This window comes from Ceratotherium simum, chromosome 19, assembly GCF_057802395.1.
Source record: "Ceratotherium simum simum isolate JZ-2026a chromosome 19, ASM5780239v1, whole genome shotgun sequence".
NCBI lineage: Eukaryota > Metazoa > Chordata > Mammalia > Perissodactyla > Rhinocerotidae > Ceratotherium > Ceratotherium simum.
Window position 1 is genome coordinate 4,224,636 of NC_141918.1, and position 19,128 is coordinate 4,243,763.

The 19,128-nt window shown below is 38.2% G+C and overlaps 1 protein-coding gene across 2 annotated transcripts in view; it reads left to right on the plus strand.

The window, feature by feature from the left end:
• Positions 1–2,028, plus strand: part of MEI4 (meiotic double-stranded break formation protein 4) — a 218,665-nt gene extending 216,637 nt beyond the window's left edge. For both annotated transcript variants that reach the window (XM_087443796.1, XM_087443795.1), the window contains one exon: positions 956–2,028. In XM_087443796.1, coding sequence (XP_087299922.1) covers positions 956–1,225 — 270 coding nt within the window. In that variant the 3' untranslated portion in view covers positions 1,226–2,028. The remainder of the gene's footprint in view (positions 1–955) is intronic.
• Positions 2,029–19,128: the final 17,100 nt, after the last annotated feature.

Sequence of the window (19,128 nt, forward strand, 5' to 3'; positions counted from 1 at the left end):
TGATGGATGTTAACTGGACTTATTGTGATAATTTTGCAATATATACAAATATGGAATCGTTACATTGTACACCTGAAACTAATTATAATGTCAATTATACCTCAATTGAAAAAAAGTTATCTGTATATTTTGACTCTATTTATCGGACCACCTTGTTGAAGAATACATTCCTCTGGGCTCTAAAAGAATGTTTCTTCATTTGTGTATTATTACAGTGAATAGATTTGGTGAATGTTTACAACAGATTTCTTAATAAGCAAATGATAAAGCTAGTTTATATCTTTACACTGACTCCTGTATTCCCTCATATTATGCTTTGTCTACTTTTTAGGTCTTCCTTTGACTTATCTCACTTTCAGCCATTTAGGTTAAATAATAACTTCTACTAGACACAACTACATTTTTTTTCATGACCATGTATCTGATTCAACACAATCTAATCCTACTCCTCCCTAACTGGTGTAGACTCAGGATGAGATCACATTTGGTCATTTACAGATCATAACTCTAACGGCCCTAGGAGTGAGTTGTACACTGAAACATGTTCCTAAAATCCTCCTGCCAAAGATCCTTATATTATCAATGGCAGGAGTATCATGCATTAGAAGTCTTTGGCAAAAGACTGAATTCAACACACAAGACTTGGTGTGTATAAGACTCTTTGATAAGTATTCTCAGATTCATCTGAGTAATGAATTACAGCAGTAATTCAGAGAAAGGATTTGGAGCTTTGTAAGCCATCAAGAAAAAAAGTCCTTCACCTAGATTGTAAAGTTGTTGAAGAAAGAAAGTCTTCATTGTTTTCTCCCCCCACCCCCATTCAAAGGAACAGGAAGACAGGTGTTAAATAAGTCAAGTATTTACTTTCTGTCCAAAAATTTAGTCTGTTTGTTTGCCTTTTTCTGAGCTGAGCTACAACCAATATTTTTTTAAAGGAGTTTGTTGTTTTTTTTAGGTACAAGCCAGTTATGATGTGACATGCTATGAAAATATTTTCTACCTGTTCTGGGTTCTGGAGCAGCTTCTTCAAAAGGAAACCAAAGAAGGCAACACTTCAAGTATCGGGCATGATGACCAAGAAATCAGGAAATTTCTTCAGAAGCATGATGAAACTATTTTCCAACTCTCCGATGCATTTCCTTTATTTACTTTTTATTTATGGCGATTGGGCATTCTCTTGAACTCAGTAGAGACAGAAACTGTTGAAAATAACTCACTTCCTTAGCAATTTACCAAATATCAGAAGCATACTAAAGTTCAATATATGAAGATCTTGTGCTTAAAAGATTTTCAAGAATATTTTTAAGTGACCATTTTAAATAGACCTCTAGATATAATCATTAATTTAATTTAATAGTCTTAGATTGCATATAAAAGATTATGAGTCATATTTCTATACTAAAATCATCCAGTTTCAGTTGAGAATGCCCTCTGTATTCCCATGTACCTGTATCTTACAGTATGTTACCCAACATAGTCTAGCTCTATTATTCTCTAAAATGGAGCATTAATTGTCTATCTCATAAACGGTATTTACATTTTAAAAGATTTCCATGTAATAGATACTAAAAGGTATCAGAAGAGATCTTAAAAGTTTTGTTGCTTTATCAACCCAGTATTTAAAATAAGTGGTTATAAATGAGATTTTTTAAACTTTTTTTTTCTTACATAATTTCACTTTTATCATTGTCTCTCATCTTAGAGGGGACTTGTGTAGAAGGAGAAATGTTTTTAACATTTGTAAACCTAATGACCTTTAATTTGATATAATCAATATATTTGTCAACTTCTTTTGAAAGTACTAATTAGTTGTTTAAAATGTTCTGTTTGTTTTTCAGCAAATGTTTGATTCTGCTATAATGTTGCTTATCTATAATATTCCTGTTTTGGTTAAAACGTAGTTGTCATGTGTAATTAAGTCTTTAAGAATATTTTTACAAGTTCTAACATCTACCAGAAATATACTTTATACTGATTGTTAGAAGTATATTTATACTTATTAAAAATATAGGTTGAATTTTTCAGTTACACAGTTTCATTGATTTTATTTCAATTATTAAAATTATAACCAACTAACTTAATGAGCACACATTATGTGCTGTCCTATAGTGCAATTTAGGGCACAACAAATACAAATTTGCTTTATTAATTGTGTATGATATTGTTTCATAAGTTAGTTACCATTCCTAAATGCCATTGGTATTTAAAAAAACACAACAATGTATATAAAATCAAATCATTATCTGCCACAGTTATTTTTGGAGTTATTTCTAGCTTTCTAGAAAAGATAAGCCTTTTTTACAATACTGAAACTCAACGTGTGTATTGGTCAGCTATTGCTATGTGACAGACAACCACAAACTCTCAGTGGCATACAACAATAGATGTTTATTTCTCGGGTGTCGGCGGTTCATCCGGGGATCAGCTCATCTGAACTGCTCTGCTGGAAAGCTCTGCTCAGGTTGCAGATCCCACTGAGCTGGGCTCCTCCTTGTAAACTGGGCTTTGGTCTCTTCCACATGTGCTTATTCTGGGGCCCACGTTGAGGGGAAGCAGCTACTCAGGGGCAGCTCTTCTGTGGCAGTGGCAGATTGGCAAGAGGGAAAGGGCTAGGCTGAGAAATGTCACACTGTTACTTCTGCCCATGTGCACTAGCTGAAGTACATCAAATGGTCGAGCCCAAAGAAGAGGAACAGAGAAGTACCCTCCCCCTTGAGTAGGAGAACTTGCAAAGTTACATGGCAAAGGGCATGGATATAGGAGAGGGTGGAGAATTGGGGCAAATAATTTGATAAGTGAGCAACAGCAATGGCCCTTTTTTACTACGGCCAGCCATGAACCAAAGAAGCCTTTTGTAACTAGAACAGATTTCTTAATTCCAGTAGTCTTCAAAGCTTCAAGGTCTGACAGTTATCCTAGGAAATGTATTTATTATCGAAGAAGAGACAAGATGTTGGGATTATCATTAATGTACAAAATGGAGATACATTTTATTTCTATGTGGTATTATTTTTATAATTGACTTAACTTCAGTCAATTATATGGTACCTAACCCTTCATTATTCTGTGTTTCAGCCTATAAGAGTGTTAACTGTGCAGTAAATTTAGTCTTGAGATCTAAATCTCCTGCTGCTGAAAAGATAAAATGAGACTTTGTGTGTTTCACTAAAGCAGTGAAAGATAGCGAATGAAAGAATAAATGAATGATTTAAACTAGAATTAACAATATTTATGAATATTGTAGCAATTAAGATTTGATTAATGTCCAACTTTACAATTAAGATTTTGGGGATAAGAATAATGGAGATAGTAGAAATTAGGCAATGCTGAAATTGGATATAGAATAGGATGGGAAATGAAGAGGACCAGAGAACAATCCTAAAAATGGAAGAAATAATAAAAATGATAGGTGCTAACACTCAGAGTATTTATTATATATTTTATGTATATATTAATAAAAATTATATATACACACATATAAAATAGATGCCAGGCACTATCTAAGCATTTTACATATATTAAACTCATTTGATTCTTCCAACAACCCTATGCAATAAGTAACATTATTATCCCCCTTTTCGAGATAAGGAACTCAGGCAAAGGAATGTTAAACAACTTGCGGCAGTTTACACAACCGGGAAGTGGAAGACAGGTTCCGCCCCCCGGAGTTCTGTCTTCCTAGTCCACACTCCCAGTCACTGTGCTCCACGGCCTGTTCAGTGAAAGCTGTCCTGTCGCTTCACGAAACTTTCACAAATACCACTTCTTTGTGATTGTCCTCAGACGTTTGTGTGCCCTCCGCTACAAATCTTGTAGCACGGCAGTTCATTATTAGCTTCTTTTGATTCTAAAGCCCCTGCAGAGCAGCTGTCCCGTCTACCGCCATCTCGGAGCTACAGCATCTTTGTCCTTTTCTGGATTGTAGGATTTTACTATTGTCAAGACTCGATAGGGAAGTTACAGATCATCTTCAAACATCAATGTTCTAAAGGTGGGCAGGTTGACTCTCGGGCTGCAGTGGTCAGCCCAGAGGGGGAGGGACAAAACCTGATTGTTTTATCCTTGGATCTATCAATAGATACATTCTTTCACAAGCTGTTGTACTTTTCAGTCATATTTGTTTGTGTCCTATAGTTAAGGGCAGTATATTCCTAGAGAGGCAAGGGAAAAAGCCATTCACATTTCCAGATTTTTATGTACATTTGTAGATCTTTTAAAAATATTGATGGCTCTGGCTTATGATAACCTGGTTTAATTTAGTCATCAAATGTCAAGCACCAACTTTGTGTGTGAACCAGTTATTTGCACATATAAAAAATAAGCATACTAAGTTTTATCTTTTATCATATTTATAAAAGAGAAGTTTTCTTTTAGCAGTTAATGTAACAACCCAACAACATCAATAGTATGTATTTGCTGAAGGAGATAATTAGGGCAATAACGTTTACCAAATACAGAAAAAAAGGATACAGGATGTTTATTATTATTGAAATTCAATTCATTCTTTTTAAATTATTTATAGAGTTGGACAACACTAAATTTGGTCAATGAATGAGCTATTCTTTCAACAACTGTCTAGTTATTACAGATTATAGTTGACACATGGGAAATGACCTTGGCCTCTTGTTTATTTTTCATTTAATCTGAAAGTCCTCTAAGTTGTTTTAAGAATCTGTCACTAATAGGAAGCAAAGCTTGTAAGAAGAAATATGAGTCTAACTTTCAAGATGTCGAAATAATTCAATTTTAAAATTCATAGATATATACTCTGAATTTGTAATATTTTCTTGTGATATTTTAATCTAATTTTTGTTGTAGCTGCTTAACTGGTTGGTGAACTTCTGCTGCATTTTAGTCTGCTGCATTTTAGAACATTGTAAGTGTTCCGCAGCCAATCCACTGGGGCATCGAGGTGTACAGACAGTAGCATTAACCTTAGTTCCCCCATCTGTATATAAAGTGGTGGTTCCCAAATGTGGTCCCTGGGCTGGCAGCATCAGGAACACTTGGCAACCGGTTGGAAATACGAATTCTAGGGCCCCACTGCAGACTTACTCCAGAATCTGAAAGGGGAGGGTGGAGCCCACAAATCCATGTTGCATCAAGTCCTCTAGGTGATTCTGATGCCTACTTATGATTGAGAACCATGACTATCATCATCGGCCTTACTGAACAGGGGGGCTTAATACATATAAAATCATTCAGAAAGTAGAAATTCAGTCATCCCAAATTACTTAACTGAATTTTTTAACTTCCCCTATGTGTGCCTTAAAATTTCAAAGGAGGATTTTGGACAATTATTCATGATTTACTTAAAATGAGTAGCAAATTTATAAACATATCAGTCAACCTTAATAGCACTTTAAAAAATTAGCATCTTTACACTTAGTTTTTAGTTCCTTCACTAAAATAATTATTCCCTATTGGTGGTATTTTAAAAAATTATTATAATCCAAGTTTAAGAAATATAAATAAATGACATCTTTCTGCATTAGTCCTGGTATAGAGTGATAAACAGGTGGAGAGATGCAGACATGATGTTACTTTATTCTTGAGATATTAGACATCCCAAATAATATCAGAATATTCATCTTATTCCAGGAGATGTGTTTTGTGTGTGTGTGTGAGGAAGATCAGCCCTGAGCTAACATCCATGCTCCTCTTTTTGCTGGGGAAGACCGGCTCTGAGCTAACATCTATTGCCCATCCTCCTCCTTCCCCCCGCCCCGCCGTAGCCCCAGTAGATAGTTGTATGTCATAGCTGCACATCCTTCTAGTTGCTGTATGTGGGACGCGGCCTCAGCATGGTCGGAGAAGCGGTGTGTCGGTGCGCGCCCGGGATCCGAACCCAGGCCGCCAGCAGCGGAGCGCGCGCACTTAACCACTAAGCCACGGGGCCGGCCCCCAGGAGATCTGTTTTTATACATATCGTAAATATGGCTTAGTTATAAAGGTATTATTCTATTTCACCCTCGAGATGAAATTCTATCTTCTTTAAATCCTGCTGGAATGTGGTGAGATATAAATGAATAATAGTGAACGGCTGCTTGTTCTCCACTCTTGTACTTAACTGATTTCCCCCACTTTGAATCATTACCACGTCGCTGTGAGCTCCGAGGTGCCTAAGGACGGCACCCCTGACATGACGAGGGGACAGAGCCATCACTGCTTTTAGCTTTAGCAACTTAACTAAGACATTTTCATGAACGATTAATCATTTCTGGAACACTAGCAACGCCAGACACTCAACCTGCAGGGAAAAGGATGTATTTGTTCTTAGTTCTCTCTCAAACACACATGCAAGTTCAACATTCATTTTGTAAAAAGATCCAAATCTCTTGAAACTAATTCTAAAGTTTGAACAAAAGAAGTCTCCTTCCTTATATTTTACCTGATGATCCTCAAGGCCCCACCACAAGCAGTGGCCGCACCACTGGTCCCTTTGTGCCCTCACTTACGTGGAGGACGTGGAGCAGGCCCCAGAACTGCCCTGGCGTGACCGTCCCCCCTAGGAGAACTGCAGAGCCGCGGCAATCCCCTGAGAGGAGTGACTGTGGACCTTCGAAATGTGTGGCTTGTCCCCTTCCACAGTGCCCATGACCGAGACGTGTAGTTCGCCACAGCTGGCGAGGTGTCTTATCCGGCAGCTTGATGAAGTCTAGGAAAGAGGACGAGACTGGACTGAGAGAGTACAGCCGCTCCACTTGTGAGAAACAGACAACAGACAGAGTAACTGTATAGCAGTGTGAGGATGTCTCTGACTCCAAATGAATATACTGGGATTACTCCCATGTGGAAACCATAATAATTCCTGAAGCTAGTACAACCTTGGCTCATGATACGTTCTTTTTAAATAGGATCTCTTCCACACGTACCATATAACCCCTGCGCCTTGCACTGTCACTTGATTAAGGCAGGTGGTGATGCCCAGCATTTAGTGAGCCCTGGTACGTGCTAGGCACTCCACTAAGTTCTTTAAATTTATTATTTTGCTTAATCCTTCTAACCACCTTATGAGGTAAATATATTATCCCCAGAGTTAGATGAGGAAGCAAGCACAGAGCATGTAGGTAACTTGCCTGTGGTCACAGGGCTGGAAAACAAATCAGAGGCAGGATTCAAACAGGCAACAAGCGACCGGGTCAACAATCCGCACTCAGCCCACAGGTACCCACAGCCGCCATGTCCTGCCTCTGCACAAGGAGAACCTGGGTGTAGAGAATCAAGTCACCCTGACAGTAAAACTCCAGTTTGCACTGTTTTTTAAGAGTTCTCTTTAGACATATGCAGCATATGCTTGTGATAATTATAGGGTGGAAAATTTACACTCTATTAAGTAAAATTGGATGATTGAAATATTCCTTTATATTTGGAAGAATAAAAGAAGGACAGTAAGATGCCAGAGATTTCCAATTGGTGGTATTTATTTAAATGAAATAGATATAAATTCTGCTCTAGTATCTGATTGTTTTTTAAGCCAATGTGAGTAACACTTTCTGAGGATAAAACAAGTTAAATCTTTCAAAATGCAAGGATCAAGATCACACAACCGTATAAGGATTAGAGTTAATTCCTAAGTCTTAGACATGGAAATAAATAATACATGTGAAGCAGAGTTTCTCTATACTGGCTCCAAAATCATGCTTTTTGTTGTAAGTATAAAGAAAAAAATCTCTATTTCATGATTAGCATTGATCAGTATGATTCTGACAGTATTTGACATTTCCAACCCATCTCATGAAGTAGAGAGAAAATGTAACTCTTTACACCACTGAGGAAAAACATATGAATAATTAATTAATTAATTTAAAACGTTTCAGTGATATGTTCCCCAAAAAACTTTAGGCAGTTCTATTTACTCATTTTCCTTCGAGCGGGGGAAAAGAGATGTGAGGACTTTTACATGCCCTCTGCCTTGTCAATCAGCACTTGTCAAACATGAAACATTTGAGAGCCTTTCTGTTTTTACCGTATGAAAAGAACAATGAAACCCAGAAGAAAACATAATGTAGAGGCACAGATGAAAGGGTGGGGCCCGTAACTGAAGCCGGAGAGCAGGGAGCAGAGGGCCGTCACTGGCCAAGCCATCTTGTGACTTAGGACAAGGTATTGCATACTCGAATTTTCTCATCGTAATAGAGGGCATCTGTTTTTCAGTTTTAAAGTGTAAAGAACAAAGATTGCGTTTCTTCTAGGGAAACATGTTTCTTCTGAATGTATGCGTAAATGAGAGACTGAAGTCATTCAGTGTAACTGCTCACTATCACTACGTGTTACGCCCAGCGTGGGAGTTTGGTCTCTTTCCTGACTGTCTTCATGGAGGTCTTTCCTTCACACATTTAACAAGGTCTAGTGCTTGGAGTTCAAAGATGAGGGTGTCACTCTATCTCTGTTAGATAAGTAAAACCTCCATCTCTTCATTGTTAAAATTTTAAAAAGGCTAATCTCACCATAGGATTGCTTGTGTGAATGAAATGAAATGATATATGTGAAAAACACTTGGTTAACTTTCAAGTAAAACTACTACTACTAGAAGGTGAGCTAACATTATGTAGTGTTTATTAGTACCAGGCACTCTTCTAGGCACTTGGCATGTATTTTCTCATTCAGTCCTCATAACAACCCTATACGATAGGCAATACTATTACTTCTATTAGTCCCATTTTACAGATGAGGAAACAGGCACAGAAGGTAACTGACTTGTCTAGAGTCACACAGGTAGTGACAGAGACAGTATTAAACAGATTTTATTTATTTCTAGCTCCTTCTATTCCAAGTGTTCTACATTAACTCTAAGTGGACTCATAGCTGAGCCATACAGAAATTCAATCCCTGCCTGAATTTCTTCCCATTCAATTTATATTTCATGGTGACTATGATGATTGTGATAATCAATGAATATTAGCTCTAATTTCTGTGTGCTAGAAACTGTGCAAAGTGCTTTATTATATTATATAATTTAATTTGCTGACCTACCGTAGACAAGTCAGTCCTTCAGAGGTTTTGAGTCAGTGAGATCCAGAACTAGTGGTATAATTAGGAGACCTCTTTCCTGCCAACCAGGGAGCCCTGGAATGGACTGCACATGCCCGCACCCGAGGCAGACAGTTCTTTGCGCGTGCTTCACATGCCAGGCCTCCTGCCCTGGCTCCTGATTGCCATTCTGGTTCCCCTTTGAATCTGGATCCTGGTCCTGAATGCTAGTTGCAGATAGTGGACATTAGTTCCCCTTCTTTTGGAAATAACATTTCCTTTTGTGAATTTCCATGCCCCATTGTGCACAATCTTTTTTAACACTAAACAATCAAGATGCCTTTTTTCCTAGCTGAAAGGTGTTCACATGACAGAGCTAAGCCATTTGGAAACTCCCTCTCTAAAATTTGAATCCTGTGCAGAGTCACTGAAATCAGTTGTAGCTCATTTATTATGGCGGCGGCACGCTAATGAGACTGTCAAGCAGTTCTTGCTGCTAGACCCCCAGAGCTGCCTACTTTCTGCCTTTTTCTAAATCCGATACCCCATCTTTCCAGTCCAATGTGTGAGCTACCAGATGTTCTGTAATGACATTCTTTTCATTATGTTAACTAGAGACAGTTTCTGTAGCTTAGAACTGCTGATGCCTAACTAATATGCCCATTAAACTGCGGTCCTATTACTTATTTGTTCCTATGGGTGCCCTCTATAACATGGCTGGACCATGCTTCCTGTATTTTCCTCTTCCAAGTTCTCCCAGCATCCAGTGACACTCTGGCCACTAGCTGACACCTGCATCCATCACAGCAGCGTTCCTGTGAACTGTGACTTTGTTAGTCACCTTGCACTAAAGATTACGACTCCTTGAAGCATAAGTGACCGTGCACCCACCATCTCTCAATCTGACCTCCCAGACTGAACTTAAATTCTGCATCCCCATGGGACCTTATGATTCCAGACGCTGACAGCCTCATTGGCAGTCCACCCTCCTGTGGACAGACATCAGGTGCGCTGCCTCTTACCCATGAATTTTATAATCCAGGAACATATAAGAACTTATGACAGAAATGCACCATTCATTCCATCGAGTCATCCTTCATACTCTTGTTTGTGTACTTAAAAATGTCCAAAAATTTTTAACTTAACAGGACCTTGATACCATCTAATTCATTGCCCTCATTTTACAGATTACAAAACAGATGCCAGAAAAATTGAGCAGCGAGCCCAGGTCACACGCTTAGTTGATTGGCTGAGCTAGAACTACTTTTTTTTTTAATTAATGTAAGTGAGCCTGATAGTGGCCACTACACTTTGGACACTTTGGAAGGGTCTTTCTAAATTTAGATCCTGATGTTTAGCACAGTTAAGTGCTGTGTTTCTGACACATAGTAAGTGATCAATAATTGTTGGCTACATTACTATATTAACTTATAAATTTACTATTGGTTTCCTCATTCTCCCATACACGTGAGAGTGAGAAGGTTTGGAGCATATTCTGCAGTGGCGATCGGTTTCCCAAATTATTAATGATCTGCACACAAGTAAGTGGGTGAATGTAAGTCTGAAGCATCCACTCCCACCGCGAGTCCAGGCAGCCCTCCTTTCTTTCACTTCACAGAATTGAGAACCTAATACAAATCTGCAAATCTAGAAATGTAGGCAAGTGTATTCTCTTCTATAGCTATCTTGTTTCCAAATGCTGTTGCTTAGGTAGAAAATAAGCTGAAATTTGGAAAGTGTTTTCCTCAGGGAAAAAACAATGTTACCAATTGTGGGTAGTTATAGGTCAAATAACAGTACAAGGTACATTAGAGTCATCTTGGATTAAGCTGACTTTGTGTCCTGATGAAAAACTTTATCTCCATGTATAATATAATTTTTATGTAAAATATATTCTACTTTCCAGTTATCCTTAAAAATGAACTTTGTGTCCCAACTCATTTGTAATGTACAGACTGTCGCTAGAAACTTGAAACCTTTTCAACCCTTGACAACCATCAGTTGTTACAGTTTTTAACTGTATCAAGAGTTGTACAGCTATCAATGACAAAAGTGTCATTTATTTCTTTCCCTTTAGTATCTAAAAGAAAACACCACTTAGAGAAAAGACTGTCTTAAAGGAAATTATGTGTAGTGCTTAGACATAGTGGAAAGAAAGACATAGGATTTTCATATTGGGCTCATCTAATTTTGATTGACTATTGAATAAATGAATGAGCAGAAATGATGGGATTTCATTTATTATTTCTTGTGAGGTGCTTTTGGTGGTAAGAAAGAAGGACCAGGCAGCCAGTGCAGCCTGATACTGATTGCTGATTATTCTACCCATTGGAAACTAGATTAGGGCCCCCCCTCTACTTCTTGCCAGCTCAAGAGAATGAAGAAGGAGGTTACCAAATGGGGAAGGGCATCAGCATAAGAAAATAAGGAGTGTGAAATAAGGGCTTAGTTTACTTTTGCTTTACTTTCTACAATCACTGTTTACTGTGGCTGCTTCAAACCTTCAATCATTCAAGGAACAGATAAGCCCTTTTTTGCTCTTGGATACCTCTGCTGACAGTACAAAGCGTAATTCATAGCAAATGTTAACAGGCATTCAAAGGGATTATATGGAAAAATATTTTATCTATGTTTTCTCCTCAGAATGGGACAAGGGAAGCACAGCAGTAAATGTGATCAATTATGGCAGAATGATGGCATAAATTTATTAATTGTCTGAAGGACTATCATAAGTCAAGCTGCTGTTCAGAGGGAATATGGAGAGTCCATTAGAATGTCAGAAAGTATATATTGTTGAGGCAACGTGTACAAGGAGAGTACACTTCCGAACAGGCAATTACATAAGAAGAACTAGATTTGATCCCTGCTGCCAAAGATTCAACATGATTTGACTTTCACCAACTTCATTTTTGAAAATAAAATTAGTCATCCAGCAATTGTGACAATGATTAACCGGGTAGAGATAATACAAAAGCTTTTAGTACATCACATTTTAGAAAAGAGTGAAAATCTAAAAAGTTAAAATAAATGTTAATAAGGCAAGAAGTGATATAGTTATGAATACAGAGGTCTTCTTCCCTGAAAGTCATTCTTTATAATAGTGTAAACATTTTAAATATTTCCAGATATAATTGATCCTTGTCCATCTCCTTATAACATCATATACCTGCCAAATGTTGGCTTATAACTGTGTCAGGATGACACTTGATTTACAATTAAGACGATTGACTTCTCAGTGACTACGAAGAAACAAACAGCATCAGGAACAAATGAGCTTCTCAAAGTACAAGTAGGCCTATTTATAAGTAGTTTCTCTATATTCATTTACTATCTAACTCATTCAAGCCAAATGTAGATCATATTATTTTCAAAACACTATTGAAGAAGAAATGGTCTTTTTATTCTTTTCTCTTTCTTATTTTAGTTTAGTTTAGTTTAAATCGTGAAAACTAAAGCCTGACAAATATTTTGTAGCAAATGTGAACAAGTATCTGATGATGCAGTAATTGCATTTCTAAATATATACCCAGAAGAACCCCCTGCATATGTGAAAAAGGGAACATTTGTTAATTCAAGAATATTCATAGCATTACTGCTTGTAAGAGCAAAATCCCAAATGCTCATAAATTAGAAAGTGGGTGAATAAATTGTGTTATCTTCCCTCAGCAGAATATTATCCAGCAGTTAAAACAAAGGAACTACAGTGATATTCAGCAATATTGATGAAAGTCAAAATCAATCAATCCCAAAGATTAATATAGCATGAAACCTTTTTTACAGAATTAAAAATAATAAAAATAAAAATATATACTTTCACGAATGCATATAGATGTGATAAACTATATAAAAAGGAAATTTAGTAAATAATGAAATAGGATCCAGAATGATGCTAACTTTGGGTTAGCAGAAGGCAGGAGAACAGATTAGCTGAGATAACCTATATGGTTAGATGTAGGCTATTGTCAGGGGCTTCCTAGGTTTGCTTTAGATTTGTGAACGGTTATTCTATCATAAAAAGATAACTAATAAACAAAGAGGGAAATGGAAAGGAAAGGAAAGGAATGGAAAGGAAAGGAAAGGGAGGAAAGGAAAGGAAGGGAAGGGAAAGGAAAGGAAGGCTATGAAAGGACTAACAATAAGAATGCATCATGACCGCAGGATCGTGATTAATCCAATTCTGTGCATCTGCAGAACAAAAACAAGAATAATAAGACCAAAGTGCAAAATCTCTGTATACACAGAGTTGTTTATTGGTAAAAGATACTGGACTTAATTCTTTACCTTTTGCAAACTGAAAAACAAACAAAAAAAAGAAATCAAATTGTACGCTCTAGTGTCTATTTAACCAGATATAGAGGGCATTTAATGAATAGTTTCAAATTTTACATAAAGTACCTTAGGTTAAGCCTGCTTTGTACTAAGCCGGATTAAGTCTCATTTGATTATTCGTACTAAGAAATAGGCAGCTTTGGGTGTAGCTCAGGGCCACTAGCTGACCTATGAAGTGGCCATACTGACCTATGAACTCTATACGACCCTGAGTTAGTGAGCCAAGGATTGGTTTGAGCATGCAAGGAGGTAAAACTAAGTTCCAGCAGAATCTCAAGTGGGAGCTAATTTGGGATAAATAAATATCCCCTCAGTTAATATGAAATAAATGAAGCAGTTTTATAAAGCAAAGCCTAATTCCTTTATAAATTCTGTTTTGAATGATGTGATGATTCACATAATGTTTCTTGGGGAGAAATGTTAATCTTACATGCAGTTATATAACATTTGAGAAGTCAGGAAACTTTGTAACGTTTTACATTTAAAGTCCATTATCTTTCTCATAAAACACTCGTACATATTACGTAAATACTAACAATAAAAGTGATCTATTCTCACTGTTTAAAAAAGAAAAAAAACAGAAGTATGAAAATATAGAATACATTGGAATCTACATAGATGGAAATATCTCAGACACGCGCTCACAGCCTCTGACTACTTGAGCAAATTTAACTTCTTATAATTTATCAGTTAAATAGAAGATTATTTTACTTTGTCTGTGTTACCTCCATCACTTTAAATTATAGACCACTTTCCAGACACCATAGCTGATACCCCTTGTCATAGTGTCTTTGCATAATAGGAAACATCATATAAAAGTAGAATACTGACGTGCTCAGACTAACCTCATCTCACACTGGAAAGTAAAATCCTAGCATGTGCTGAGAAATGTCATTTTTGTTTGTTGTGTGTTTGTTCTTTTGTTTGTTTCTTTGTTTTGTTTGCAACTGTCTAAGGGTAAATGCTGGTTCATTGGTTTGTTTATTCAGTGGATCACTATTGTCTGCCTGGGGCTCTTTGCGCACAGTAAAACGTTGCTTCTTGATCATATCAAGGTGCTAGTTATTGCTAGATATTAGCTACATGCCTGAATGTATCTGTAATGTCTTCAGTAAGTCGGACTAGACCTTCTAGTTGATCCCAGTATCAATGACAAGATGATAACACAAGATCATTAAATAACTTGAATTTGCAACCTCAGTTTATTACTTACTTTGTGAGAAATATTTATTAACCATTTCCTACGTTACTCAGGATGCACAGAGAGTGGATCATCAAAACCCAGACATTTCACACAGCTTTCCCTTTGTCCTGAGTACTCACTCCTCCACCTCACATACACCCTAGTTCTCAAGCCTTCCGAGCACTCAATTAGGGGCACCTTCTCTATGGAACGGTCCCTCCTTAGGGCTGATCACTTCCTCTCTGTGCCCTGACTATGGCCTGCATGGAGTTCTGTCATAGTCTCTGCACACTTGACAAAGACAGTGGCAGGTGTCCTACATCTCCGGTTCTCCAACTCAGGATGAAGGCTGTGATCCTCCTTCCGCGTCCTACACCCATTTGCTGAGCGTTCCTGGAGAAAATCACACAGAAAACCTAATTGTATTGTAGCCGTTACATACTCATGATTATCAATTTCAGTTCTGTTTTTTTCATTACTCTCATCTCTGCAAGAACTCTCTCAAACCACTTCTTCCTTCCTCAGACCTCTGACCTCTCCTCATTTGCCCTCACTCTCAGCAAGTAACCTGGTTCCATACTTTACATAGAAATTAGAAAAATCAGGAATTCCCTTAAATTCCTGCTACTAAACACAAACCAGTCCATCATCTACAACCATATTCTTCTCTTTACCAACTTTATGGTAATAAAGATATGTTTGCCTCCTCCTATCAAAGGTGATGAGGCTGCCTACATTTTACGTCACATTCCCTCTAGGTCAAACTTGGCCCATCTGCCTGTCTCCTTTATCTTTAAACTTTTCCAACTTTCCACACCACAAATAAACAAAAGCCTCCCTGAGCCCCACATCTTCCTCTATCCAACATTCTATTTCTCATCGAAATTAAATAGTTGTCTGCAGTGTCTACAGTTATTTCCCTACCATCCTCATCCTCCTCAATTCATGGCAGTAAAAGTTACCTCTCTGATAGGGTTCTCGTGCTGATGAAAGAGGTCGTCAGGTAAAGAGCACAATAAAAGATGATGATCCTCACTGCTGCTCTCTCAGGAGTGTTCAACAAGGATGGCCAATCTCCTCTTGAAACACTCTCACTCCCGGACACAATGAATCCACGCTCTTTGTGTGGTTTCCCTTCCTCTCTGACTCTTTGGTATCCTTCCCTCTTGTTGGCTTCTCCTAGTCCACCTGATGAGTCAATGTGAAGTTCCTCAGGGTCTATTCTCAGGCCTTCTTTTTGCTTCATACATTCTCTCTCTCTAGGGGAAATATTTATTCTCATGTTTTCAGTGACCATAATTTTGCTGTTATAGGTCAGAGTACCTAATTGCAAACACCTGTATACAAACTAGCTTAAGCAGAAAAGGAATTTATTCATATTAGAATGCTCATAATATCTTAAGGAGGGTCAGAGAGACAGGCTGTAAAGCTAATCCCAGAAACGGTATCCACACTAGGAAGATGTTAGTGAAAATGCTAGTGCCGCCTCAGAAGAATGAGAGACCTCTGCCGCTACGCTCCCCCACACTCAGCAAGTTCCTCACAGTTCTCCTGTATGCATCCAAGTCTCTCAAAGCCATGTCCCATTAGAGGAACTTAGGTCACGTGTCTGCCCTCACTCAGACTGCAAAGAATCGATACATGTGAGCTTTCTGATTCCTAGCTAGGGAAGACAGGATTCACAGTATGGAGATTATAGAAAAAAGGGAGAATATTCTAAGACATTAGGTGACCAGAAATGACAAAGATCCACTGTGGTCCACTCTTATCTGGCTGACGTTAATATATATCCTTCTTCCAAACTTAATCTTCCAAATAGCAACATGCTACCACCTATCCTATTGTAACTACCTATAAACAAATATATCATCACCTACTCAAGAAGGGAGAAAATATTTCATCATAGTGTCCACGGTAGGACCAGTGAATTTCATGGCAGTTGGCCCACTGATTTATTTCTTTTACTGAAAAACGAGTTTTCAAAAAAGCAGAAATGTGTGAAATGTCTTAACAGTGAATATGATATTCCATAAAGTCTGTGAATGGTGTTGCTGGATGAAGTAGGATGAGCATGGAGGCAAATCTAAATCCAAAATTAAGCATTTATCCTACTAAGGACAAACCATTCCCGCTCTATAATAAAGCAACAGCCCTATGTAATTAATTTACCACGAAGAGTTGAATAGTTTCCCGCCATATTGGGGGCTTAGGATTGTTTCCTGCTGCAGATAAATTGGATAATCAGCAGTTGTGGTGTCCGGGTCAGCCTTGTTGTGAGGAAGTCCATGTAAATCCTCTGTCCTTGCCACCATGGCCACTTTATTCCTGAGTATACTGGTCAAATCCTGGGGTGGGCTGGAAGGAGTCAGACTTTCATCCAGAAGGCAAGTCGTTTTGTCCAACTGATTATTGAGAGCCTGTTCCTCAGTGGGGACGTTTTACAGAGTATTCTCTTGGGATACAAATATTGTCAATCTCCAGGCCCATTTTGAGTAAATGGTCCATAAATCTAACCCCATCTCCTTTTCACCAATGTTTCAAGTTTGTTTCGTCAAGTGCCAGACCACCTGGTCAAACTATTGCTTATAACTCATAAATCAGTATAGAGCCAGCCTTGAGCCATCTCTCTCTAGACTAAGCAGAACATAAAATATGCCACTTGAACTTCTGTATTTTAAGATGATTTTCTTTTTCTACTGTCATTTATTCTATTCTATTGCCGTCTGAATGGGTTCAATGTAACAACAGTCCAGATTAGCACCAGCATATCACACCAAGTGAACTCAAATTAGGCTCAAATTGTTTCCCTCTCAGTCTGTGTGTTACAGGACCTCCTCAGGAGTCACAAATGTGAATTGATAGAGGAGTGGCGGTGGAAAAGCAGTAGGGCACATGTCTTACCGAAAACAATCTAGAATACTTGCTCTCCAATCTTTTCCTCATGATATTATCAATACAGCAGACTTAGTAGATGCTCTCTGACATTGTGAGAAGATCCAGGTCTCTCTAGAATAAATTATGGTTCAGAGTCATAGATGCAATGTAGTTCTGAGATAGGATAGTAAAGGTGTACTGCTGTTTGTACTAGGGGAAAGCAAACTGCTTCTGTTGTTCTCTGGTTATCAGGATAAGGAAAAGGTATTTACCATATCAGTAGCTGCATTCCAGGTACTATTCCAAGGCTGTTCAGATTTTCCCATGAAATAAGACTGTATCTAGAACAGTAGTTGAAATTAGAGTTAACACCTAATTAAATGTAGGAAAGTCCAGTGTCATTCTCCAAGGCCCATCTGTCTACTGTGCAAGTGATGCAAGCCAGTTGAATGAGTAAGTAAAAGGCATAACTACCACTTTGGTGGGAATATGAATCCCTATATTCTACCCAAGACATGATAACAGCTTTGTCTTTAATTTTAAAGGCAAAGGAAAGGTCTAGGAACTTCTACTTAGCCTGCCATAATAGAGTTTGCTCAATGGGTTATGAATCCAATCTCTAGATCCTTCCAGTTATGAATTATAACTATTCCAACTATTAGTAGGAACTAGGCAAATAGCAACAGGATGTGTTTGCAAACCTACGGGGCCTAGTTTGAATACACATATGCCAAACCTCCATTGTTTTGGACTGAATGTTTATGTCCTTCCCCAAATTCATACATTGAAGCCCTAACCCCTAATGTGATAGTAGTTGGAGGTGGGGCTTTTGCGAGGTAATTGGGTTTACATGAGGTCATGAGGGTGGGCAGAATCTGCCAGCACCTTGATCTTAGACATCCCAGCCTCCAGAACTGTGAGGAATAAACCTCTGTTGTTTAAGCCACCCAGTCTATGATATTTTTTATAGCAGCTCGAGCTAAGACATCTATTAATCACATGACCCCCAATAACTCCAGCATTTTTAGTGAATTTCAGAAGTGGTTTAGGTTCAGCCAGTAGTGTAAACCTGGAGTTGGTGTCTAATACTCAACGAAACATCTGGGTATTTCTCTTCCTTTAACATACAGTTGGTCTCATAAGTGGTGCAGACCCCTTAGAGGAGGAGCAACAATAGCTAAGGTTTATTGACTGCTTAATATGCGCAAGGCACTTTTCTAAGTGCTTTACATGGATTAACTTATTTAATCTCCTTCTCTATTGATTGTATAAACTCCATTGGAATCAGGGAGCTCATTTCAAAGGCAGTGTCTCAAAGTTCTTCAAAGGCCTACCAAGAACACCCACCATCATGCTTTCCACTAACACTGAGTCTCTCTTTCCCAGTACATTTCTATCAATAGTGCACTATGGTCTTCCAGCTCCTCTCAGGGAACCAGTTTAGGGGGTAGAGTCACCCATGATAAATTCACTCCAAGAATGTCCATAATTTAGTACATTGAACTTCTACTTTAACTCAAGGAATTTTATGCCATCTTTACTTCATTCGACACAGGCCACCTCATGTGTAAGTTTCAGTCAACCAACTGAGGAAGTAACTAAAATTTCTGCCTGACTCTAGCTGTAGAGTACAGGCAGTAAGGGGTGACAGGAGGAACATAGGGAAAATTGGCTCCCCTCGCAAGGTAGGTATCTTAGGGGTCTTGAGGCAAGGCATTAACAGCCTAAACAGACTGGGAAAGAGGTTCTTGTTTGCTGGCAAGACACTC